The sequence below is a fragment of the Mesoplodon densirostris genome, chromosome 9, assembly GCF_025265405.1.
Source record: "Mesoplodon densirostris isolate mMesDen1 chromosome 9, mMesDen1 primary haplotype, whole genome shotgun sequence".
In the NCBI taxonomy this organism is placed as follows: domain Eukaryota; kingdom Metazoa; phylum Chordata; class Mammalia; order Artiodactyla; family Ziphiidae; genus Mesoplodon; species Mesoplodon densirostris.
The window spans coordinates 91,623,892-91,651,279 of NC_082669.1; the positions used below are offsets into that span (position 1 = coordinate 91,623,892).

A 27,388-nucleotide genomic window follows, 5' to 3' on the forward strand; every position below is an offset into this window, starting at 1 on the left:
GGGAAACAGCCGTTGGATTTGTGGCGCCCGCTCAGGTGAGGGGAGAAAGCTGAGCAGCAAAAATTCAGACCAGGTTCTGAACCCGCAGTAAAAAGTAATAACTATAAGGTGAATTTCTATATATTAATATAACTTTTGCTTCCTTAGGGCGCTTATGAACACTTTTTTTTTTTTTTTTTTTTTGCGGTACGCGGGCCTCTCACCGCTGCGGCCTCTCCCGCTGCGGAGCACAGGCTCCGGACGCACAGGCCCAGCGGCCATCGCCCACGGGCCGAGCCGCTCCGCGGCATGTGGGATCTTCCCGGACCGGGGCACGAACCTGTGTTCCCTGCATCGGCAGGCAGACTCTCAACCACTGCGCCACCAGGGAAGCCCTAAGGGCACATTTTTAAGCAGATTTTATTAAGCAGGGTGGCCAAGTGTAGGATACAGAGTACTTGGTGATGGGTCCAGACACCATCAGCAATGACAAAGCATTTCTCATACCTCTGTGTTAAAAAAAAAAATATTAAGTGTTCTGACCCGATGTAAATTCTGAAATATCCGTGTAACGAGGGTGCAGCAGTAACAAGAAAAACCAAATTGTTTTGTTAAACTTAGTGGTTTTGAGGTGTTTTTTTTAAATAAAAACACTCTTTACTTTTCCTGCATATTCTTTGGAAGAATTTCTAATCCTGAGGAAAAGGTTCATCAGGGAGTTCAGTTTGCTTTTATCTAACAAATACAAACGCCCACAATGTGCCGCTGAGCCGCGTGGGGATGTGAGAATAAAATCTTCCCTGGTTACCGCCTGGAGGAGCTCAGCCCGGGGGAGGCCGGTAGGTTCACTAGAAAGGCAGGTGAGGTGGGGCGCAGTGAACCCCGAGGAGTCGCGGCGGGCCCAGCCCTGCATCCCCGCGAGCTTCCTGGAGGAGGCGACGAGGGCCTAAAGCAGACCGGCATGGTCCAGAATGCGTGCGCAGGGTCTGGAGACTTGCTCATGGGGATGCAAAGTGTGCCTCTTAATAAAAACATCACGCCGTGTCATAATAAGCTAACGGATTGTTACATCTTGTACGTCCCAGTGACCAAAAATTTTTCCTAAAATGCTCCTAAGGTCCAATAGAAGAAAATGAAGTTTCCTCGTGGTATTGCATGTTAATGAAAATCTGCAGGTATGCTGTGCTCTTAAAGATCTAACCAATTTTTTTGAAGTGGAGTTTTTATACTTTTTAGATTGCCTTAGCAGCAATGGTGTTTTGCTCTAGTTTTAGATATAGAGATGAACTAACTTGAAAATTGTGCATATGTACAGTCAAAATTAGAATACAAGTTTCCTCCCCAACCCATGTCTGACTCTTTCATAAGAAGAAATTGTGCATGTTTGATGTAATTCATAACAGGTACATCTATGTTTTTCCTCTTAATGTAATCTATGAATTACTGTGCGTTTATTCAAGGCTTAAAAAGGAACATGACTACCTAAATTAGATGTATTGTTGGCATTATGTATTAGTTTGCTAGGGTTGGGGTAGCCATAGCAAAATACCACAGATTGGGTGGCTTAAACCACAGAAATTAATTTTTTCACAGTTGTAGAGGTTGGAAATCTGAGATCAAGGTGCCAGCAGGATTGGTTTCTCCTGAGCCTTGTGTCCTTTGGCTTGCAGATGGCCCCTTTCTCTCTGTGTCCTCGCGTGGCCTTTTTTTTTCCTGTGCTTGCACATCCCTTATGTCTCTTCCTTTTCTCATAAGAACACCAGTCATTTTGGATTAGGTCCCCATCCTTATGACTTCATTTAACCTTAATTACCTCTTTAAAGTCCCTAACTCCAATTATAGCCAAATTGGGGCTTGGGGCATCACCATAGGCATTTTGGGGAACACAATTCAGTCAATAATACATTAGAACTGTGTATGTTAATTTACAATGATATATATCAAAGAGACTGAAAAAATGAATGGATACCTCAGAGACTTAGATTTTAAAGACATTAAAGTACTTCCCTGGTGGTCCCTGGTGGTCTGCGCTTCCAATGCAGGGGGCATGAATTCGATCCCTGGTTGGGCAAGTTCTGCATGCCATGTGGTACAGCCAAAAAAAAAAAAAAAAAAAAAGACATTAAAATACTGTATTTAAAGAAAATACCGTGTATACAAGTTTCAGGACAAAAAAAGAAAAAAAGATTATGGCAGAATGCACCATATTGAGATATGGGGCATATACCTTAAACTTTCATAGAAGTGATTTAGAGAAATCTTCCAAAAACTTAGTAATCCAAGAAATGTTTGTCAGTTCCTGTCATAGTTACTGAAGAATACGTCATAATAGGTTGCCAAGGAACCTATTACATACACATGGAGTGAAGTACTTCCCAGTCTTCTTCATCCCTTTAAGCATGTTTTATTTTCAAAGCAAGAAGCCATCATGGGAGACCTTTTTTCTTTATTTTGGGAGGTGGGTCCTCCCCCCATACCTGTAAATTTTACCATTCCAAATCAAGATTATGAATGCCAGAAGGATGACTCTTGCGGGACAATAGGGAACTTCCTTCTTTGGTATTTTGTCATTACGTTCGTCCTGATGCTGTTCTCTCGGGCTTCTGTCTGGGTAGGATATCCTTTTCCATTTTAAATAATATATTTACTGTATACTAGGGGATTTTCCATAAAATAAATTTATTTTACATTGGTGAAACTACTTTTTAAAAGTTTGTCTTCTAGTTTTAAAAACAATGCAGTATCATTCTAGAGAACCCAAGAATATAGAAAAGGATGAAGGAGAAAATTTAAACTACTGTAATCCTATTTCCTAGAGATAACCACTGTTAACATTTTGGAGTATGTTCTTCTAGTTTTTTTCTTTTTCTGTATCACAGTATATCTCTCTTCATCTGTCTATCTTTGATCTTAGATGGTTGACATTATATTTTATATATTTTTATAACCTGCTTTTTAAAACTTAATATTATATTGTAATCATTCCTCAAATTATATTTACATAGCAGCACTCTTAACAACTGCATAATTTTGTCTTATGGTTGCACAAATCTGCAATTTTGAGATATTTAGGTTGTTCTCAGTTTGTCCAAATGCTAAGTAATACTGGGATAAACTTCCCTACTGGTTAATGACCTCCAAATTCCTTTTGTAGCTGTGTGATTCTAATCAAAGATACAGAAGTTGTCATATTTATAGGTTACATGTTGTAGGATTTTGGGTTTTTAGAATGAGGCATTACACTCTCCACATAGAAAAAGATACAGAACTAAACTAAACAGAGCTAAAGTCACCACTCTAGACCACCTACTAGCAGAAAAAAATGCCATCCTAAGGAGTGAGATAGCCAACTTAATCAGGGCTGTGATGCTCCCACGTATTATGAGTAACTGAGCTCTTATAAATCGCTGATGTGGAATCCTTGCTGACCATTATTACCAGGCTGATGATTAATAAAACCACCACTGGGCTTCCCTGGTGGCGCAGTGGTTGAGAGTCTGCCTGCCGATGCAGGGGACACGGGTTCGTGCCCCGGTCCGGGAAGATCCCACATGCCGCGGAGCGGCTGGGCCCGTGAGCCATGGCCGCTGAGCCTGCGCCTCCGGAGCCTGTGCTCTGCAGCGGGAGAGGCCACAACAGTGAGAGGCCCGTGTACCGCAAAAAAAAAAAAAAAAAAAAAAAACCTCAAAAAATAAAACCACCACCATTTAGCTTTACAGCCAGAGCACTAGGCTGGCAATGGTCAGCTAGGCTGAACGCTGTATCAGCTCTAGATGGAGAGGAGGAGGCTTGTTATGTCTATGCCAGCTGGATTCCATTGTAATAATTAAAGACTCTTCCCCTCGTCACCTCCTCCCCCTAAAAAGAAGTTTCATCTAAAGTCTAAATGCTTAAGATAGATACTTTGCCAAAAGAATATTTAGAATAGTGATAGCTTATACATGTCTCAGACTCCCTAGCTAAGTATATTGAATTTGTCTAGCCTGGCAAGAAAAGCTACTTTAGAAAATTAACAAAAAATTGAAATTGGTTCTTGGCAATTTCATCATGAAGACCCCTTGAGAGGTCTAAGTTCTTTCTCTGCTCCCTTGCTTGCATCAGCTTTTGGAGTCATAGAGCCCTGAGCTTCAAGGACCTCAAGAGAGCTTATGGTCCAGCCTCCTGCTTGTAGGCAAGTAAGATATCAGTATCCATCCTTTGTTTTTTTATTGATAAAGCCCAAAGAAATTAAGTGACTTGTCCAATGTCACATGAGTGGTTATGACAGAGAGGAGAATAGACCCAGGTTTCCTGCCATATCATTTGTTTGTTTCATAGCATAGTTGAAATGTTGAATTATATCTATTCAGTGCTGATTAAAACCTTAATTATCTTAGAGGTTTTGTCTTTCACTTTGTACCCTTATGGCAGCTATAATCCACTCAACTGCTTCTTCTAAAGGGTCCCAGATTTGAAATCTGAGAACCACATGAGAGCTAGTCAAAAAGGATGGAATTTTTCCTTCACTTTGAACTTCATTTTCTCTGCTAAATTATGAACATTTATTTACAAACCTTGAAGTAATGGTAAAAGCGTGATGGAAATGTGGTGGTAATTATCCTCAAACATGAAGCACACTGATTTCCTCTGGATTTGCCACTATCTAAGATGCATGTACCCTTTTGCTCTCAGAGATTATATATACTATATTTAGTTTATATATATTTTTAGTATTTATTCAGACAACTAGTGCTGAAATTTTTCCAAACAAAACCAGTCCAGGCTCCTCTTTTTGCATATGTGGAAACTGAGCTTAGGAGGTGTTAAGTGTCTTGGTAGAATCACAGTGGAAGAAAGGCAGAGCCATAGCCCAGATCTCACCACTGTCCTACCCTACACTTCAGGGCAGGCACTTCTGCTGTTTTCACTCAACTGAGTCACACACAAAGACACTTAATAAAATGCTTTTGGTAACCACAGTTCATATGATTCCACTTAGCTTGATGTAAAATCTTTCTTTTGATTTTGTGATTATATTTTGATTTGACATCAAGTCAAATATGGAAGCTTTCCATGAAAAAGATATAAACCTAATAAGTGTTTTAAAACACTTTCCCCCCTGAATTACAAAAGTACTCATTATAGAAAATGTGGAAATTATAGGAAAGTAGAAAAAATGAAATAAAAACCACTCCAGATTATATAGAAATAATCAACTACTGTTAACTTTTTAAGGTTCATAAACTTCTAATCTTTTAATAATCGTCTCTATACATTTTAAATTTAAAATAAGGCCACCCAAAAACATTTTTAAAAAAGAGGTATCTTAAAAGAGGATTTCTAAAAGTTTTCAGAGAATGATTTCAGTAACCCAAAAAGCAAAGAGGTACCTCGTTAGAGAAACTTGCCTACCATTGTGGAGATCAGGTATTAAGAAAGGAATGGACCAAAGATCTTAGATTGCAGTTATGAATAACCAAGTGTGGTACTTTTCAACCCAGAGGCAGTATGACTTTCTATATAAATTCATTTTTTCCCTAATTGTAGACAATTTGAAGAATTAGAAGGAAAAAAAATCAGTTTCAACACTCAAAGCCACTATTGCTAACACTTGCGTACATCCCTTAGTCTTTTTTCTTTTCATATTTTTAGCTAACTTGTGATCATATGGCATATACAAATTTGCATCTTGATTTTTAACTTAATATAACATTTATTTCCTCATGTTAGAACGTACTTTTATTATAATTTTTACAACTATATATTGTATGATTACATCATAATTTATTTAACTATTGCCTCCTTTTTTTAAAATTAATTAATCTATTTATTTTTGGCTGCATTGGGTCTTCGTTGCTGCGCTCAGGCTTTCTCTAGTTGCGGTGAGCAGGGGCTACTCTTTGTTGCGGTGCTCAGGCTTCTCATTGCAGTGGCTTCTCTTGTTGTGGAGCACAGGCTTTAGGCACGAGAGCTTCAGTAGTTGTGGTGCACGGGCTCAGTAGTTGTGGCTTGGGGGCTCTAGGGCGCAGGCTCAGTAGTTGTGGCACATAGGCTTTGTTGCTCCATAGCATGTGGGATCTTCCCAGGCCAGGAGGGATCGAACCCTTGTCCCCTGCATTGGCAGGCGGATTCTTAACCACTGTGCCACCTGGGAAGTCTGAGCCTACTTTTGAATTTTGTATTTATATTACCCTAATTACATTGGGATAAATATCTCTGTACATAAAACTTTCTCTCTTTTGGAGTTTATTTCCCAGTGATAGATTCCCAGAATTATTATGTGCCAAAAGTGTTATGAGTATTTCTAACGTACTTGATATATTTTGAAAGAGTTGCTTTGTATGTGTATCTTTTAGCAAAACCATTTTCAGCATCAAAAAGTAGGACCTGTGAAAAATGGGACAAATATATTTATGGAGTATTGGGGCAGAATATTTGAAATGGGAACTATTCAAAGAAATCAATTTCTTCTAGTTGCCATATTCACAGGTAATATATTATGGTTGCATTGTGGAGGAAAGTTTTGGAAGGATTTAGGAGATATATGTCTATGAATTCATATAAAGATCTTAAAGAATTATCATAACATGACCTGATAAAATGTCCTTTAAAAAGTAATTTAAGGGCCTCCCTGGTGGCGCAGTGGTTGAGAGTCCGCCTGCCGATGCAGGGGATACGGGTTCGTGCCCCGGTCTGGGAGGATCCCATATGCCGCGGAGCGGCTGGGCCCGTGAGCCATGGCCGCTGAGCCTGCGCGTCCGGAGCCTGTGCTCCGCAACGGGGGAGGCCACAACAGTGAGAGGCCCGCATACCGCAAAAAATAAATAAATAAATAAAAAGTAATTTAAAACTGGGACTTCCCTGGCGGTCCAGCGGTTAAGACTCTGCGCTTCCACTGCAGGGGACGTGGGTTTGATCCCTGGTCGGGGAACTAAGATCCCACAAGCTGTACATCATGGCCAAAAAAAAAGTAATTTAAAACTAACCCTAGTGCTATCATATCTGTTTTTAAATGATATTTCTCTATAAAATCAGTGAGTACAAGAAAACTTTGTAACTAATAGCTTCCCATCAGTATTATTATTATTATTATTATTTTTTTTTTTTTTTTTTTTTTTTTTTTTGCTGTACGCGGGCCTCTCACTGTTGTGGCCTCTCCCGTTGCGGAGCACAGGCTCCGGACGCGCAGGCTCAGCGGCCATGGCTCACGGGCCCAGCCGCTCCGCGGCATATGGGATCCTCCCAGACCGGGGCACGAACCCGTATCCCCTGCATCAGCAGGCGGACTCTCAACCACTGCGCCACCAGGGAGGCCCTTCATCAGTATTATTTTCTTTCAATCTTTGTTCCATTTTGCTGGGTTCAAAACATTTTGGTAGATCCTGCTATCAAAGCATGGTCTTCTTAATGGGCAGCAGAAGTATGATCACAATAATAGGAACTCAGTAAGTATTTATTGAACTGCACTGTTTAAAATTAGACATTGTCAAAGGGCCCAAGGCAATAGTGTTTCTTAACAAGTAAATATGAGGGAAAAACAACCAACTGAGATCACTGTTACTAATCGATATTTCTGAAACAGATGTCTGAGAAGAAAAAGAATGAAGACAATGGGACAAGCAGTTCACTAAGTAAAGGTGAGAGCCAGTGCATATTTGATATTGGACTATGATGAGAGAAATATGTGTTGTGTGTGGAAAGCAAACAACAGAGATAAATAGCCAAGAGTGTTATAGAGCCTCCCCAGACCTGTGGTGGCCCACTGGATGAATACCTTGCTTTGGTGCAGAAGGACTGCTTAGCTACTTCAGCAAAGCTGCTAGAGGCTATAAATCACTGGTAGGTAGAGCTCAAGCTGTCTTTTCATTTCTCAGCATTCTCCCGTCACACAGCTTGCCTTTCACACACATTTATTGCTAATGTTACCACAGGACTATGAGCTATATATGACATCTTCTTCAATAACCTATAAATAGTGGTGTGCTGATAAATGTCTAACAACTGGCTCTCCAAAAATGTGTGTATATATCATTAAAAAATTTTTACTAATATAAAGGATGTGTATCAGACAATTTACAAATAATAAAACACATAATACACTTTATGGTAAATTCCATATAGATCACTGATTCTCACAAAATACTTTCTTTGATTATAGCCTTAGCCAACCTATAGCTGCAATAGATGAACGAGTGTAGTTCTAATATGCATGTTATTGATACTTTCCTTTAAGTTAAGGAGTAAGATGAAAGAAACAGAAAGATGTATGTTGGAACTTAACTTGGTTGTTAATGATGTGTATGACATCTTTGTTGAGCTGGATAATAGTTTTAGAATACTCTGGAAGAATATTTCCTCATTTTTGGGTGCTATTCACAATATAGCGGCTATAGGCATGACACCTTTAAATGTAATCTATGTCAGTAACATGCTCTCCATTACTTTAAGTCTAGACAATCAACAAAATCATAAATGAAGACCTGATTCTTAGTGCTTATTGATTTTTTATCCCACCAAAACTAATTTCAGGTTACCAACATGATGTCACTGAACATAGGAGTTAGGAAGAGATGCACAGTAGCACATCATTGCATAGTATTTCCGATATCCAGAGACAACAGACATAAATAGTAGCTTCAAGAGCAAACCTCACAATAAAAATCTAGTAAAATAATTTAGGAAGTGATGAGTTTTGAGTATTTATTACATTTATTAGTAACAAATTGACTTAGTGGTAAGTTTATACAATTTAATTTTTACTAATAGCTGTGTTTAACAGCCATCTTGCAAAACTCCTGAAAGTTTATCAGTTCTTGTGAACTGGCTGGTGTGAGCCAACTCCAGCATACCAGTGTACAAAGAGAAGATCCTTTTTAGTTTTCTGCTACCCAAGTCACATTCATATACACGCTTGCATCTTTAAGCCGTCAAGGCAAAGGTAAAAAGGTCCTTCTCTGGAAAAGTTTGGAGACCTTTCCCTTGATATTATATCAAGGGTCCATGAAACTTCAAAAGTAATATGTCAGGCATCTATCTGATCCTTTTGGTTTTTAGGAGTTTGGGTATGGTACTGGCAAATGAAGTCAGCTGCCAGCACTTGCAAATGAGTGGGGAAAAGTGGTGGCTTGGCAAATGGCAGCAAAGAGTGAGCCCACGCCATAGGCTTCCTTTTTAGGTAAGATGAGATTATAGTAACCAGCAGTGTGCCTAACTTGTTGATTTGTTTCATTGTTGTTAGCAAGCAAAGATACTTCCTATAAGCGGCAAAACAAAGATGGTGCCTGGGATTCTTTGCAAATGATGACAAAACCAAAGCAGAACCAACTTACTCTTGTAACTGGGACTTCAGAAGACTCAGAAGTGTCTTTGGTCAATGCATATCTTAAACAAAGACGAGCGAGGCACCATTCTGAATTCAGCCGGGTGAATCAGACCCAACCTGACAGTGGTACTACTGAGTGTGAAGTATCTAACTCCGGAGCCTCCTCTTGGAAGGAGAGTGAAAATGAACACCACCAATCACCAGCCAGTATTAAGAAGAGAAAAATAGCTCAGAGGCGAAGGAATATGGGAGGTTGCCAAATCAGGGAAAGGCCCAGCCTCCACTGCAAAGCCATGAGAACCAATGAGTGGGTGACCCGCCATTTCCTTCAAAACACTTCATTAACAACCCCAATGAAGGGAGATATTCAAGAAGGAAATTCTGGACCTGGTATTAACATAAAATTCAGTAAATTTTGAATTTTATCCAGTCCTTACCTTACTTGAAGCCAAATGAAAGAGATGAATAAAACACAAAAAAATCACTAGAGCTCTAGGTGAGGAGGGTTTTACAATAAAGTCTCTATACTAACAATAAAAACATTCTTGGAATGCAAGAGATAAAATTTCAGATAATTATTTGTCCAAAAACAGGCCAGTGAATTTGTTTATGGCACCATTAGAGCATCAAAGATCTGCATCCACTGTGATTTTTTATTCAGAAGAGCACAAGACAGATACTTTATGCCTTGAGTGTATGTATTTTGTTTATATCTGTAATACAAATAAGGAACCTCCTTGAAAACATATTTATGTTTAGAAACTATTTAAATTTATTCATATGTTTTGATTATCTGATTGACTGAATGAATTAGGTAATGTTGGTTGGAATAGAATTGGCTCATATTCTCCAGATCCATACTTACAGGTGGCTCTACCTGAGCTGTATTTTTTTTTTTTTTTTTGGCTGCGAGGCTTGTGGGATCTTAGTTCCCCCATCAGGGATTGAAGCCAGGCCCTCGGCAGTGAGAGCATGGAGTCCTAACCACTGGACCGCCAGGGAATTCCCTACCTGAGCTGTATTGATGCACATGTGTCAGCTTGGGGCTGGTGAGGAGGAGCTGGAATGAGACTGGATTCCTAGAGTAGACCAGAAGGACAGCTAGGCCATGGGCTGTCTGTGGTTATTGTCCAAAGGGCATGACAAGTATTAAAGAAAAAATTATTCTGACATGTGTTAAAATGATAAGGAAGACTTTATTCAAGACTATTTGTAACGGGTCCAGTCTATTGCAACTGGGGAGAGAAATCAAGCTCAACTCCAAATACAGCAAGTTCAAGTGGGGATTTATAACCAAGGAGCAGGGTAAGGGTGTCAGTGGATGGAAAATTACTAAGAGGAGCCATCAAGGGTAGGGGGATTTCTACTAAATTGACCTGGCATGATTCTTGCTAAAGGCAGACCAAGGACTTATACAGCAGAGGTAGAGGATGAGGAACTTGATCAGATGTCAAGGGTGCTCAGATATCAAGGGTGGGGGACTGTCACTAAACTTAATTTGCAGAATTCTTGCTAAAACTGGACTGGGCAGCCAAAGATAGGATGGGCACCAAGGTTGAGATCTGGATGAGAAGAGGGCTCAGAGGAGCCTAACTCAAATTTGTCAAAGAAAGAGTCTTTATTGAAAGTTAGCCGCAATCCAGACATAGTTGGGGCTGAGTTTTCCAGTTAGGCAGGGACCCCGGTGGTGGGGAATTCAAGCAGGCCTAGTAGATGGGTGGCTATTCTGGAGGATGGCAGAACCCCAAGTGGGATATAAAACAAGGCCCAGATCCCAGAGAAGAGGGCTGACAAGGACAAGATAAGCAGCAGGGGCTCTGCGCTGGAGTTCAAAGAAGGGTTTAAGTGTTAGGGATGGATTTGGATACTACATTGATAAAGACTGCAGCTTAATACTAAGAAGTGAGCCTTTTATGGGGTATTAGGAGAGATACAACAGAGCTATGACTGTGGGCTTGGGAGTTACTCCTGATAATTTCAAGTTCCTTAACTAATGGCAACAAAAATACCCGGGAGGCAATGTGGAAGCCCCAGCCATTGGAACTAGGCCACTAGAATCCAGGACATGGGGTGACATTTCTGAGCTTATTTGTGGAGACTGTCTTATTCAGATTTCCTCAGGATTGGAACATGTCTGAGGCTGCAAGTGAAAAGAGGACAACTTCAAGTTGCATTTTAATGCATGTATTTGTTTGTGTATATATATATATATATATATATATACACACACACACATATATATATATATATATATATATATCTCCACCCTTAAAGATAGAGTCCATGACTTATCTGTATCTCTGTGACCCAGCACAGGGCCAGACAGCATGGCAGATAAATAATGCAGTTGAATCAATATGCAGAGGGATTCATGAATGCAAAAGGGAGGAGCTGAGGAAAGTAGAGGCAGAGAAAGCAGGGCAGGGGCCAATATCTAAAATTTAGTGAATGATTCTGATATTTCTAACTTTATATGATCAAGATGCTCGTTATCTTGTTTATTTAAATAGCACCAAAACAAAACCCAAATACCAAAAGCCAAAAACACAAACTCAAAATATAGTAGTAAGTTGCAGGGGCAGGATTTAGACCCAAGTCATCTGACTTCAGAGTTTGGGCTCTTAATTACTGTGATCTTAGCCATTATTCTCTGAAGATGGAAAAATCCTGATTTCAAGGTAAGTCAGTTGCCACCTCCCACACAGCCATAAGTGATAGCCAAGCTGATATAATCTCATCAGGAAGAGGAGGACAATGACTGTATTCTAGATAAGAGAGTACGATGGGTCCACGCCCCAAATGTGTTGCTTGTGGGTCTAAAATATAAGCAATGAACTATTATCTGAAAAGTCATGTATGTCAAAGACTACTACTTTTCATGGTCTCATCTATGGGGCTAGCACAGGTCAGAGTTGGGGGGTGGGAGATAGCTGTCCACTGGAAGAAGGAATCATGGATGAGTTAAACCAGGGGCTATAAATATGAAGGGATTAATTAGGGTAATTTGTAAGTACGTTAATCGAAAAACAGACCAAACACAGCTGGGAGGACAGCCAAAGCCAAGGAGAGAAATACACTGAATCAGAGGAATAAGGCAAGGGCATTGTAGGATGAGGAGCAAAAGCATGGCCAGGCTCATTGGAACTGAATTAATGAGCAAGGTACAGAACACGTGAAGTGGGAGATAGTTCGTGAAACTAGGGCTGCAAACATTAGTTGTGGCTTGGTGTTCATTGTATTCAGAGTCTGTGTGAGCTGTCAAGGTGGGGCCCCTGGGCTTCATCACAGTCCCTTCTTCAGTCTGTCCTTGCTGAATGGGATAAACCTGGGCAACTGTGGTTTTTATGGTAGAAGGTTGTAACCTGTTTGGGTAGCTTGCTTGTGGGGAGGCATGGAATTCTTGGGCTTGCTTCCTATCTGTGGTCCATCCATGCAACTAAATGGTCAGAACTGACGTGTGTAGCAATGTCCACCTACATCAAGCATCACAACTCTTGTCAGGAACTGTGAGGGTGGGAACTATGGGATGCAGGGAAGTTTTTTGTTTTTTTTTTAAACAATATATTCTTTTTAAAATTTAATTTATTTTTCGCTGTGTTGGGTCTTCATTGCTGCTCAGGCTTTGTCTAGTTGCGGCGAGCGGGGGCTACTCTGTGTTGCGGTGTGCGGGTGTCTCATTGCGGCGGCTTCTCTTGTTGCAGAGCACGGGCTCTAGGCGCGCAGGCTTCAGTAGTTGTGGCGTATGGGCTCAGTAGTTGTGGCTCGAGGGCTCTAGAGCGCAGGCTCAGTAGTTGTGGCACACGGGCTTAGTTGCTCCGCGGCATGTGGGATCTTCCTTGATCAGGGCTCGAATCTGTGTCCCCTGCGTTGGCAGGTGGATTCTTAACCACTGCACCACCAGGGAAGCCCAGGGAAGGTTTTAACTGAGATGGATGTGGCAAAAAATGAGAGTATACACATAGGAGGTGTTTGGAGGGGGGTTGGGGAATAGGGGAACTGGAAACTATAACTACACGGTAGATAGTCTCAAACTCTGAACCTCTGCCCTCCAAGATTGGGTGGTGTGGTTTTGGTGGAAGGAGAGGCAAGCCAGTAGCAATAACAGCAACAATAATAATACTGATAATAGATGACATTTAGAGAGTGCTTGCTATATGCCAGGCACCAAAGTAAGCATTTTATAAGGATTGATTTACCCTTCACAAGCTTGCATCCAATTTTATGGATGATGAAACCGAGGCTCAGGGAAATTAAATGATATACCCAAGGTCATAGAGCTGGTGAGTTGGGGAGCTGGGTCTTGGGTTTTGTCTGATCACAAAGATTTTGTTTTTACCGTGATGATAACACATTATCCATGTTCTTAATGAACAGTGATTAGATAAGAACTTGAGAGACCAGACACCAAATACCAAACTGAGTCCAGAGACTAGAGAAGGACTGTTCATGGAAAATGGAGCCAAGGGTCAGAAGCTGAGCAGAGATGGGAGCAGTTAAGTAAAGCAGGGGAGGGCTGACGCTGTTCAGTGGAGAGGCCTTATAGCATCATCTTGCCTCATTTGCAGTGAGTAAGGCTGGACTATCAGTAGATTAGGCAGAAACTCAGGGTGGGCTTTTGAAAAAAGAAGGGAAATGGAAACTTAGCTGAAAGGGTTGGTGAAGGTAAGAATGAGCTTTGTACTGAATGTTGAGGAATAGGAGGCAGTAGTGACTAGAGCAGTGAGGTTGATGGCCAAAGTTTTGAGAGAATTGGGGGAGGACACCATCAAGAAAACCACATAGCTACAGCTCCTTCCACTGTTACTGACCCTCCCGCCTAGGGCCCCCCAAATGGTCCTCCTGCCTGGTGTCATTGGAGCCAACAGAATGAGACTGAGTTTGGTTCAAAAGGAAAGAAAGCTTTTTTCTTTGATCAAAGAATGGGGAGGTGTGACCTCTCGCTCTGGAGTCCACACTCTTCCCAGCAGGCTCTGGGCAGGGCTGCTGTATAGGGATCTTGTCAGCAGGGAGGGAGGCAGAGAGCTTGTGGGGCCGGCACAGCTGCTCTGCGCAAGGCTCCAGATTGCAGTGCTGGGCGCAGCGCCTCTGCACATGGCCTGCTGCCGCCGCCATCTTGAATTGCAGTGTCGGGCGCAGAGCTTTTGCACACGGCCCACCGAGCTGAGGTGTCCAAGCGGCCATTTTGTACTAGCAGCTCTGGGCTGCAGTGCCGCGTGCAAGGCTTCTGCGCGCAGTACTCCATTTGCAACTGAAACAAGGCAAAGCACAAAGGAAAAGAAAAAAAAGGTTAGACTTTATTACCCAGATTCTATTTTTATTTCCTGGGAATTTTTAATGGGCTTTGCTGGTGACACCACCGCCATCCCTTTCTCTCACAAAAGAATACTATCTCCCAACAGATTCCAGGGTAGTGTTTTCAAAACAGCGACCCATTAATAGATTGTGCAATCAATTTAGTGGTTAGTGACTAGCATTTAGTAACAAATGAATAGAAAATAACAGTGTCGCACATAATAAAGGTAAGTATTGTTTTTGTTTTAGTGTGTGTGTACTGAGTTGCAATCAATGCAAAAAGTGTTTCTTACTACAGTAGGTTAGAAAATAGGAGCCACTGCTCTGGAGGAGTTTTCTTTGTCGATTTTCTGTATTCGCCAGCTATTCCACTACGTTAGTGAAGGCAGGTGTCACTCTATGCATTCATGATTGTTGTATGCTAGCAATTAGTAAATCGTCACTCAGACACTAAAGGATGGACCAACTGTCTAGATTAGTGAAAAGCTTGAATTAAATTATACAACTTTAAAAGAACTTTAGATTTATTATTTTCAAGTAGAGTAAGTGAAAGCAAGCTAACCAACTGTTGCCTGGTACACAGGGGTGGGTTTTGCCTTGGTGAATAAACATGAGTAATTTGTAATTGACATTTCAAAGAAGCCTTAGAAACAGGCCAGCCTTTGTTTAAATCATAATTACCCTGTTTGTATGTAAAAGGATACTTCTAAAGCTTTTCAAAACAACTGGTTCTTTTAAGTAGATAATTATTCCCTTTCCAATCTTGTTTACACTATTCAGAACTGCAGTGAATTCTTTTTTTTTTTCCATAGATAGTACAAAGGTTAACTTCAGCCAGCCCTTCCTCAAATTATCACAAATTCCCAATTAGTGAATTCTAAACAGGGTTTCCCTGTAACAATATACCAAAGACTTGTATGATGTGTTCTTTATTGCTTTGAATAACATCTGACAAGTTTCCAAGTACCAGGCCACCTGGATATTCTCTATCTGTCAGGAACATATGGTCACAGAGGTGCATTGGAGGGTAAGAGGAAATACAAATCAGGCACAAACATGCAGGGGTAGTGAAGGAGACAAAAGGGAGAAAATGTCCCTCCTCTTTTTTTTTAGTATCTAATACCAACTGAAGTGTACATTTATAGGCACTTTTTACTGTAAAGAAGAGTTGCACTTTAAATTTCACAAAGCTACAGATGGAAATAGAAAACCAAACTTTTTTGTATGAGACTGGAAGTTATTAGAGAGGCCCAGAGAAGCTGGCAAAAAAAAGACGTATTCCAAAAAAAAATTATACTTGTCCTTTTTTGCATAACATTTCTCACTGCAGATTTCCACTCAGTGAACAAAAGGAAGTGCATGAAATACTTAAAAACAAAAACAAAAATGTTATAATCCCAGACAGTACTGTTTTCTAGTTCTTATCTTTTATCTTCTGAGCTTGGCCTTTCACAGGCAGACCCTCAAGCTGCCTGATTACAGGGGCCTGTTGTCTATAATTGTCTTTGTTTATTAGGGCTCTCTGTCACTATGAAGTTTCATGTGTTCAAAATCTTGATTTAGCAGTGAGAACATCAGGCAGGGAGCCAACTCTGCTACTAATTAGTGTAAACGAAAAGAGGGAAGCAGGGAGATAAAAACCAGGTCCCAGTGGAAGGGTCTGCAGCCAGGGTTAGTAGAAGTGACGTGGCAGGTCAGAGAGTTGAATGAGACAAAAGCGCTTGGAGAAATGCAACTTAGGGTCAGAGTCTTTTTGTCTCTTTGATTGCACCCCTTCAGATGCAGCAAGCATCTGTGGTAGCCTCCATCAATTGTTTTCCTTCTGTTCCAGCTCCCCATTTTGTTCCACTGTTCTCCTTCCCTTATAGGACTTAGGTCCCAGTCGGTCTAAGTCAACCAGGGTGGTGCCATTCCCCTTGTCAGTGAGTGGTTCATGCATGGGCATGTGATCTAATTCTGGAAAGGGAAGTTTGCTGGTGGGGGCTTTTTGAGAAAAGTCTCTTCAGTCTTAAAAAAGACCTGCACTGGGACGAAATTGTCCCTTTTCGTTTGGCGGGTGATGTTGATGACTTCAACTGTGACAGGTACCTGTGTCCATAAGAACATTAGTCTAAACATATCAAAGTGAAAATATGGAAAAGTGTAGGTCCTGAGCTGCTAAATTAAGAAATTCTGGAATCATCCTACTTTTGGACTTTTTGTTAGGCAAGAAAATTTCCCTTATTAATCATTTTAAGTTGGCTTTTCTTTTACTTGCAGCCGTTATGGAGTCTTAATCATCTTTTATCCTCTATAATTTCTAGAGCAGCTCCTTTTTCCTATTATAAGGTGCTCAGATGTTAAATAAATACTAAGTAAGTACATGTACTCCTTTGATGGAGCCTGTGGTGGTGATGGTGAGAGCTGTTAATAGCTGAGAAAAGGTCTTTATAAATGTCGTGGACTTTTTGGGTTGACTGCCTCATCCCTTTTCTTTTCTAGGAGCCTCTTTTTTTCCCTGATTCTCATGCATGTTGTTACAGTGTGATCCTGCCTGTTTCCATCCCTTCACCCTGTCCAGGCATTGATTTCAGTAGGACGTTCTTCCAATCAAAGTTCCTTCCTGAGAATTTGGAATTGGGACCAGGAAAGAGGTCAGTCTCCTTAGGTGGCTGGACTTAGAGCAGAGCAGGTTTTCATGTTTCCCTTCATATAGATTGGAAACGAGGGAAAGCAAGTTGTAACAAGAACAAAAGAATGAAGCAGAGAAGGGCAGAGAGATGCAATGGAAAGTTCTGATGGTTTTCAAGTCCCTGGTTCCAGTTAATTCCTAAGGCCAATCTGTTTACCCTCTCATAGGCATCATGACACTTCACTCGCTGGCTCTTATAATAAGTTCCCCTTTTTGCTTATGCTAACTCAAGTGAATTTCTATTACTGGAAACCAAAAGAATCCTTATAACAGTGGTGTGCTGGTAAATGTTTAACAATCGGCTCTGATTGTTGAAAGCTCTGATTTTGTAGCACTTGCTGATTTCTGTGATATAAATACTCCCACTGTTGCTTATTTCACGTTAACAAAGTGACATCACTGAACGTGGAGTTGGGAAGAAATGAGCACAGTGGCTCTGGTGAGCTGGTCTGTGACAACTCCAGCACCGCCTAAAGAATACAACACACAGCATAATGCTTTTCAGAAAATCCGTGTTAAATGGGAGGTTCAAGGATATACACTGATGGCTGCTAAGCTGGGAATACCGGTATTAAAATCTTTTAATTAATTTTAAATGTGCAGAATCTTGGGACTCAGGGAATAGAGGAAGTAGGATTAAGTTCTGAAATATTGAAAAAAAACTTTAAAAAGTATTCTAGTGATTTGGGTGTATTGGGACTAGGTGGGAGGTAGGGAGCTTGGACTGAGGAAGGAAAAGAGGCTGGGAGTGTAGCTGGAAAGATGGGGAAGAAGGTGGCCTGTGTGAGGGCAGGGTCCAGGCCTTGACAAAAAGGAGAATATCACATTCTGCAGGTGAAGGCAGGCATTCTAGGGGTGAGAAGCCAAGGCTACCTGGTACCCCAGGCCACCACACCAACAAAGGACTAAATTAGGTCATTTGGCTATCGCCTGTAAAATCTCCTGACCTGCTTTGCTTTTGTCTGAAGTTCCTTTAAAGAGGGTAAAGCCTTTTATTACACAATTAAAGATAAGAAGGTATAAAATGTATATGCAGGGTTGGAGTAATACATTTATTGCGAATGAGTTCAAATAATCAATCAGTAAGTCTGGCATCATATCCTTCCCTCCTTTTGATGAGGGGAAGTTGGGAGGGGTGGAGAAAGATGGTATCAGGACTTTAAGAAGCCCCTTCCAAGCCTAGCCACCTTCCCACACTTGATTCCTCTGCCTGAAACACCAGTCACCAAATCTTCAAATGTTGGACTCTTCAAATGTTGAGCCACTCCTCAATTTTAAGACCAACCTCAAAGATCACCCCTCTAACATTTTCTGTGGATCTCCCAGGAAAGTTGGGTTCCCACAGTTGAGACCCCTGTTATAGCCCATCATATCTTGCTATCATGAACCCCCAGTCTTTCCTCTCATAGGTTTGATGTTCAAAAACTGAATTTTTTGGACATTATGCATTGACACTCCTAAACCCCAGAACTTGGATTTTTGTACTTGAGCTCATGAATGAACATTTCAAATGACTGCATTGTTTAGTTTCAGTGGCATCAATATCTTTGTTCATTGGTGTTTGTACATCTATTTGAATAGTTAGTCCTTAACATTTATACATGGAAAAATGAATGTGTCGATGTTAGTGATAAGAAGAATAGATTTTATAGATTTAGTTCACTTGAGACAAAGCTGGAAATCATTAGACATGCTGGAAGGGGTGCATTTTAGCATCAATTACATTTTTGTACTTAAGCCTGTTGACTCTGCTCATTTGTAGAAAAAGAAGATCAAAATTAAAGAACACATATAAAATGCTGGAAAATATATTCCTGAAGAATATATCTGAAAGGTAATGTGAACTAATTCCTTATATAAAAATTAATTCCAGATGGAACAAAATTGAAAGATAAAACAAGGAAACCATAAAAGTACTAGAAAAACGCACTAGTAAAAAGTATCCTAATCTCAAGTAGGGAAGACTTTTCCAAGCACAGTACAAATAAAATCCAGAAGCCTGGGCACTAGTGGAAGAGTGTACACTGTTACAGCCTTCAAGAGAAGGATTTAGCAATTCAAATCCAAAAACTTACAGATATGAACCTCTCACCTACTATTCTACTTTTAGGAATTTATTTTAAGGGGATCATCATGGATATACACAAAGATTTACCTAGTATTTATATTGTTTCAAATGATAAAAAATTAGAAAAATCCTAGTGTCTTCTAATTGTCAACTGGTTAAATCAAACAGAACAAATCCACACCAACCAAAGATAAGGGGAACATTGGGACTTCCCTGGTGGTCCATTGGTTAAGACTCTACGTTTCCAATGCAGGGGGCAAGGGTTTGATCCCTGGTTGGGGAACTAAGATCCCACATGCCATGCGGTGCGGCCAAAAAAAAAAATTAATATACACTATTCAACAACTTGCCTTTTTTGCTTATAAATATATTTTGACATCATTCCATGTAAGTTCATAAAGACCTATATCATATCTTTTTATTTTATTTTATTTTTTTTGCGGTACGCGGGCCTCTCACCGCTGCGGCCTCTCCCGATGCAGAGCACAGGCTCCAGATGCGCAGGCCCAGCAGCCACGGCCCACGGGCCCAGCCGCTCCGTGGCACGTGGGATCCTCCCAGACCTGGGCACGAACCTGTGTCCCCCGCATTGGCAGGCGGACTCCCAACCACTGCGCCACCAGGGAAGCCCTATCATATCTTTTTAATGGTTGCGTAGTATTCCATTGTATAGCTCTATCATAATTTGTTGAATGAGTTTCTTATCAATGAGCATTTATTGGTAACCTAAGTATATGTACTGACATGGAAAGATGTCCAAATTATATATAGAGAGAATGTATATATATTTCTTTTCCTTTCCAGCTCTAAAAATGTATGACTGTGTAGATCCACTTTTAATTTAGAGTTGCATGGTTTGACTCTTAATTATAAGCTATATTATAATTATACTTTTAATGTATACATGTTAATTGCATCTCTCCATCTACTGTAAACTGTAAGCTCTTTGGAATGAGGAATTATCTTCACTTCTGTGTTTTCCAAAACGCCTATAAAAACATTTGGCACTCACTTGGGAAAACAATTTGGCAGATCCTAAAAAAGTTAAACGTAAGAGTTACCCTCTGCCCCAGCAATCCACTCTTTTACTTACTTAATTCATTAAATTTAAATTTTGAATATGATTCAAAATTTCTATCTCTTTTACATCAACTAGTTTTTTTTCTTTTTACGTTTTGGCCCCCTTTGCCCAAGTAATATTTTTTTTTAGCAAATCAGGAGGTTTTTTATTCTTTGAAAAAAAGTTTCTTGACATTTAAAAAAAAATCTTGATGAAGATCTTGAAAGGAAATTTCTAATTGCAAGTAATGTCAGTGTCATCTTTTTAAAATTTTTGATTCTGTAAACTTTATATACAAATGAAGCAACCGCTAAATTCTACAGCTTTAAAAATTACATACCCATCACCATCGTTTGACAATTTCATCGAGAGAATATAGATGAGAGCTTAGCCAAAAAATTAAAAACACATCTTTTTGTATTTGGATTTTCTCAGGGGAAATACCCCACAACACTGCATCTTCTGTTTGAGCATATATGGCATCTCCCCTGAGCCTAGTCTTCTCCACATGTGATAGGAATAAGTGTGGAAAAGTAAATGTAGCAAGTATTTGTTTTAGTGAAACCTTTAGAACCTATGTCTGAGGCTAGATTGGACACTAAGCCCAGGGACTTATAAAGGCCAAGCCTGCGCTCTGAGGTTTCAGCCCTTGATATTCCCTATGAGTTGAGAAAAATAATGATTTTTGCCTTTGTGTGTGTGCAAATTTATGTGTTTTTTTCTCATGTTTTAATTGAAGTATAGTTGATTTTCAGTATTGTGTTTGTTTCATATGTACAGCATAGTGATTCAGTATTTTTGCAGATTATACTCCATTATAAGTTATTATAACATAATGGGTATAATTGCCTGTGCTATACAGTATATCCTTGTTGCTCACTAAATATATGTTTAAGTTAAAAAGTAGGTTGGACAGTATGTATAGTCTTGTCTAAAATCTTGTAAAAGAAAAATATAAGCTGATTAATATATACACAGAAAAAAAATTTCTGATAAGATGTATATACCCAACTGATAATAATCATCAGAGATACAGATTGGGACAGGGCAGGGTGCAACATGAGAGGTAGTCATATTTTTGCTATAATTTTCAGCAATATTTGAATGTTTTTACTATGAGAATATTATTTTAGAAGCAGAAAAATATGTAAAAAGTATACAAAGGCAGTATAGGAGTGTTCCTTATAATATGCTTTGAAATAGTGAAAAATTGGATGTCATATACAAGGGATTGGTTAAATAAATTATAATATATCCATATCATGGAATATAATTTAGCTCTCCCCCAAATATAGTATCATCTCACACTTACAAAAGTAACCAATAATAACAGTATGTTTTTATATAGCTCAAACTGTTAATTATCTCTAGGGATACCTTAACTTTCTGAGTTATTTCTGTAATGTTTCAATTCTTAATGAGCAACATGAATTATTTTTGCAATTGGAATAAAGGACTATTATTTAATGCATATTGAAATTAGGAATTTTATAATATATTTTAGCTCTTAAGAATTAACTACCCCACCCTGTTATATCAGGTAAATCTATTGTTTAACTATTATGCATTAGACTTTTGTATACATTTCCAGGAATGTATAATGTATTTTATTTTTTAATTTTTTTTATTTTTAATTTTTTTTCTTTTTGCGGTATGTGGGCCTCTCACTGTTGTGGCCTCTCCCGTTGCGGAGCACAGGCTCCGGATGCGCAGGCCCAGCGGCCATGGCTCACGGGCCCAGCCGCTCCGCGGCATATGGGATCCTCCCAGACCGGGGCACGAACCCGTATCCCCTGCATCGGCAGGCGGACTCTTAACCACTGCGCCACCAGGGAGGCCCTATAATGTATTTTAGTTGAAGACTATTTGTTTAGACATCACTTTTTTTCCTCTAGATCAGTGCTATCCAATAGAAATTTAATGCAAGCCACATGTGTCATTTTAAATTATCTAATAACTACATTTAAAAAAGTAAAAGGAAACAGGTGCAATTAATTTTAATAATATAATTTATTAACCCAATATATCTAAAATACTACCATTTTGATGTGTAATGAATATAAAAATTATTAATGACATGTTTTACATTCTAATTTTCATACTAAGTCTTTGAAATCTGGTGTGTATTTTTATACTTGCAGTATATCTCAATTTGGGTGCTAAATTTTTGACAGTTAAAATGTCCTACCAAAACATTACATTGTTTTTAAAGGAAGAATATTTTACACTGCTTCAGTTTTTAAATTTGAGTTAAAATTAATTAAAAATTTAAAAAAATCAATTCCCCAGTCACACTAGTCATATTTCAAGTGGTCAATAGCCACATGTGGCTGGTGGCTACATTCTTGAAACAGTGCAGATATAGAACATTTCCATCAGTGCAGAAAGTTCTATTGGACAGTGCTAGTCTAGACATTGAGCTCTTGACTGATAAAATCTTACTCACCTTTGGAGTCCTACAACTTAACAGTGCCTGTCACATAGTAGGTATTCCATAAATGAGGGATCCATTCATGGAACCTGAGCTGGGGTGATCATAAATGGGAACCTGATGCAGACAGAGAAGGATGAGAAGACAGATCTTCACAATATGGTGTTGGGTGGTTATCTTCCAGCTGAGGAAGAACAAATAGTTATTGTACTGGGGGTTTTTTGAGCTTGGTGTTGCAAACAGCAAATGATCTATGAATTCTATTTGTTCTTCCCAACTGACTTAATAGAAAAAAGAATTTGTGTAATGGACTTTTAGACCTAAGCAAGCACAAAGACTGTCTTTGGAAGAAGGCCAGGGCCCAGTGTAAACTGGGTCCCACTGGATTAACACGGTGATTGCTGGTGGCAGGTGAGGGTGGCAGGTGAGGGCAGCAGAGAACCACCAGGGTCGTGAGCTTTGAGGAGCCCCGAAGTATGGGTAGGTGGGAAAATGAAGTATTAAGGTGAACCCAAATCAGGAACTCACAGACCAAAAGGAAAGCCAAGGCTACAAAGCACAGCATCAGGAAGGATGCCAAACCCAGTTAGGACGAAGGTATAAGGAAAGATGCCAGGACCTGTGGTTTCCCATCCCACCTTAGAGGGAGGTTTGGTCTTTTCTTTCTTTCTTTTTATGTAAATTATAAGCAAACTGAAGAAAATTAAAGTTACTGTTAACCACACAGAAGTGTATAGCCAAATCACTTGTTTAAATTTTTGATGTATTTCCTTCCTATATAGTCATTATTTTGAATGCATGTTTTGTTTTGTAAGTGGATTCTAAAAAAAAACCACCTTAATATTCTGTAAACATCTTTCCATGTCTTTACATATTCTTAGTATTCTTATACATCATTTAAAAATTATTTATTTATTTATGGCTGTGTTGGGTCTACGTTGCTGTGGGCGGGCTTTCTTTAGTTGCAGCAAGCAGGGGCTACTCTTTGTTGCCGTGTGTGGGCTTCTCATTGCAGTGGCTTCTCTTGTCACAGACCAGGGTCTCTAGGCACGTGGGCTTCAGTAGTTGTGGCACGTGGGCTTAGTAGATGTGGCGCACAGCCTCAGTAGTTGTGGCTCATGAGCTCTAGAGCACAGGCTCAGTAGCCGTGGTGCACAGGCTTAGTTGCTCCTCAGCATGTAGTATCTTCCTGGACCAGGGCTTGAACCTGTGTCGCCTGCATTGGCAGGTGGATTCTTAACCACTGCGCCACCAGGGAAGTCCCAAGAACACTTTTCTAAAGACAGCTATCATCTTTCTCTTTCTGAATTACAGATTCCCCAGGGATAGGTTGATAAAGAGGTGTTTGGTCTAAAATGGTCTTTTCCTAGAACTGAGTGGAAACACCTTGGATGACTGGACAGCCAAGAGTGTTGGAGCAGTGACCCAGGGTCTGAGGATGCCTGCTCTACCCCTGATCACTCCTGAGTATTTGTGTAAGTCACTTCCCCTTTTGGGGCCTCATTTCCTCATCTGCAAAGCAAGGGGTCTTCAGTGGTTTCTTTCCATCTGGAGATTTCTCAGTGAGTCTCAAAAACAGATTTTATTGCGGTTGGTGGATAGGTTCATGATGTGGATTGTGGTGATGGTTTCATGGGTGTATACATATGTCAAAGCTTTTCAAATGGCATATTTTAAGTATATGCAGTTTAGTGTATGTCATGTATATCTCGACATAGCTATCTAAAAAAACCTTATTTTATCCAGCTTTCAGAATGATGAGGCAGTAGAAAGGTTGATACTCTATTCTGATAAGCATCTGTTTATATTATCAGTAGCAGAGAGAAACAACAGTGATTTCTGGAGTTTTCCCTACAGCTTCCTACTAAGGCTTGTGCTTTCTCCTCCTCCAACTTCTATTCATTAAAAAAAAATTACTGATTTCTTCCATTCCAGGAAATGTTCATTTTGTTCATCTCAGGCATCATCCTTGAGTCCTCACTCCTTTTTGGAATGCCTGAGGTTCAGGAGCAAGGGGTCTAGGCTTCAGTTGGATCCCCAGTGTGGCTCTAGGCTCATCCCCACTATCTTTTTAAGGAAGAGAAGAGAGCTGTCATGTCCCTAACACTTACAGTGAACTCAACTCATTGGGTAGTAACTCTCAGCAAAAATTCCTCTTTGAAAGCATATTGTAAGGGAGATAAAACAAATTCTTACAGTGGAAGTTCACACACTGTGACAATTGGGTGAGGAAATGCTCAGAGGCTGCTGTGGAGGTGGCTATCTGCCCCTCCTTTCCCACCCACTGGTATATACCCTTTTCCTGACTTCTCCTATGCCCAGTCAGGCACCAGTCACTCACCAGGGACTCTGATTCTTCCACTGAAATGCCTCTTGGAGCCCTTCTCGTGCATTCCCTCAGCCACCACCCAGCCCAGATGCATCGTTTAAAAATCTGGATTTCTCCAGGAAGCTCCTTGCTTGGCTTCCTGCTTAAAGCGTCTCTGCCCTGCAACCATCGTGCATGATTTACCATTCTCAAGACTGCAGTCACTTACCAGCTCAGAAACCTTCTGAGTCTCTACATTTGCCCCTTTCATCCGGTGTAAAGTCTTCTGCTTGAACTGTGAGGCCCTCTATCACCTTCTCGTATTTTCTTTTCATATTCTACCTTCTCCACCATGCCCAGGGTCAGGTCTGCCCAAGTGGGGCAGATTTCCTCCCAACTCTATCGTGTAACATTTTCCCCCAGTTCTCTACCTTTCTCATGTTTCCAAACCACCAGAAATCCATACTGTCCTCAGCAAATCCTATCTGCCCATCTTTTCCAAGAAGCTTTTACTGATTCTGCAAGTACCTTAATTTCTTTCTTTCTTTTTTCTAAAAAATTAATTTATTTTATTTATTTATTTTTGGCTGTGTTGGGTCTTTGTTGCTGTGTGCAGGCCCTCTCCAGAAGTATGTTAATTTCAATTCATATGACTACGGTCTACTGGATAGGTGCTGGGGACACGAGGATGAATTATGGTCTCTGCCTCTTGGTTTCTTTCTTCTCCCCAACACCCAAGAGAATGAAAAAACCAGAAACACCCTTAAAGTACGTACTTGAAAATTCTAACCCAGGGATTTAGAGTGTGTACAGGTAAAGAATTTGACACACCGAGTGAAACGGAGCAGGACCCTTTGGTCTTTGTCCCCCAGGTCCTCTGCCTGCCTTTTGTCTGTGAAAAAACTTTAGCCAAAAAATAAGTTTAATCAGAGAAGTGAGAACATACAGAAACAAAGGAAAATAGTCAAAGGAGACCAAATAATAGTAGTTTAGTCATTAAGCATAGTCAAGGACCTTTAGTTCTTTTTTTTTTTTTTTTTTAATTATTTATTTATTTATTTATTTATTTATGGCTGTGTTGGGTCTTCGTTTCTGTGCGAGGGCTTTCTCTAGTTGTGGCGAGCGGGGGCCACTCTTCATCGCGGTGCGCGGGCCTCTCACTGTCGCGGCCTCTCCCGTTGCGGAGCGCAGGCTCCAGATGCGCAGGCTCAGTAGTTGTGGCGCACGGGCTTAGTTGCTCCGCGGCATGTGGGATCTTCCCAGACCAGGGCTCGAACCCATGTCCCCTGCATTGCCAGGCAGACTCTCAACCACTGCGCCACCAGGGAAGCCCAAGACCTTTAGTTCTTTCTCAAGGGCTATAGATAATATCCTGAGCCCTATCCTGTGAGCTGTCTTATAGATACTGAAACCCCCGCCAGGTGGAAGAAGTTAACTACGTGATGACCAGGCTGTAGCCATGACATAAGCTGCCACGATTCCAAAAATTGGCCTCAAGGAAATGGGAACAAACAGACCCTGGAACTGAAGACTAACTGTACTTGAAACAATCAAGATGATGCTGGTCAGACCACCTCATGACCAATTTCAAGATATCAGTCAGAGCTGACTGCTGTTTCTGCATGCAGCCCCCTCCCTCCGCCTATAAAAGCTCTTGCCCCCTGATTGTCGGAGTAGGCCTTTGGACAGATGTCTGCCCTTCCCCCACTCCCCCAACAGTTGTAGGCATCCAAAATAAAGCAAACTTTCCTTTCCACAAACCTGGCCTCTTTATTGGCTTTTGAGCAGCGAGCAGCTGGACCCCACTTTCAGTTACAAGAGGACAGATGAAAATTTCCTTGTGTCTGTTGGTTGATACTTGCTAGGCTGAATATAATGTGTGTGAAGAATAAAATATAATAAAATATGAATCCTAAAAATAGAATGGTGTATCTTCTCCTTTTGCAATGAGGAACAAAGTCAGATCAATGTAGATGTATGTTTATAGACAAGGAAAGGTTGCCTTTGTTTAAAAAAACCTTTGTTTAAAAATCAGAATATATGTTATGGTCTAATCTTTGTTTAAGAAAAAGCTCTAAAACATTGAAAGAAGTTTGGAAAGATATACTCCAAATGGTTTTCTTTGGGTGGAGGAATTATTGGTTATTAAATAAAACACTTCCTTTTAATCCAAACTTTCTGTAACAAGCAATTTCATTGTCATAATTAGAAAGACATTTTCATTTTGGAAAAAAGCACAGAAACAGGGACATCAATTTGGTACAAATGCAGATGGATC

At 40.3% G+C, this 27,388-nt stretch overlaps 1 protein-coding gene across 10 annotated transcripts; it reads left to right on the forward strand.

The window, feature by feature from the left end:
• On the forward strand, window positions 1-26,992 carry SSMEM1 (serine rich single-pass membrane protein 1). 10 transcript variants are annotated; one of them, XR_009533358.1, is made up of 6 exons: window positions 8-35; window positions 7,541-7,595; window positions 17,054-17,205; window positions 19,006-19,077; window positions 24,173-24,277; window positions 26,532-26,992. XR_009533358.1 is itself a non-coding variant. In XM_060108198.1 (4 exons), exons 1-3 carry the CDS (start codon window positions 2,408-2,410, stop codon window positions 9,697-9,699), a joined length of 741 nt encoding a protein of 246 aa, XP_059964181.1. In that variant the 3' UTR covers window positions 9,700-9,776; window positions 17,054-17,205. The 10 variants fall into 10 exon arrangements, 1 of the variants encoding a protein (XP_059964181.1); XR_009533359.1 differs by lacking the exon at window positions 8-35 and adding an exon at window positions 92-108; XR_009533360.1 differs by lacking the exon at window positions 17,054-17,205 and having other exon boundaries at window positions 7-35.
• Window positions 26,993-27,388: the final 396 nt, after the last annotated feature.

What these genes read in the sequence shown, in the direction of transcription:
- SSMEM1 (XM_060108198.1), top strand. Translation starts at nt 2,408, where the DNA reads ATGGGAGACCTTTTTTCTTTATTTTGGGAGGTGGGTCCTCCCCCCATA. An exon ending in TCTCTCGGGCTTCTGTCTGG is followed by an intron (nt 2,591 to 7,540) that starts GTAGGATATCCT and finishes TTTCTGAAACAG; the next exon opens with ATGTCTGAGAAGAAAAAGAA. An exon ending in AAGCAGTTCACTAAGTAAAG is followed by an intron (nt 7,596 to 9,196) that starts GTGAGAGCCAGT and finishes CATTGTTGTTAG; the next exon opens with CAAGCAAAGATACTTCCTAT.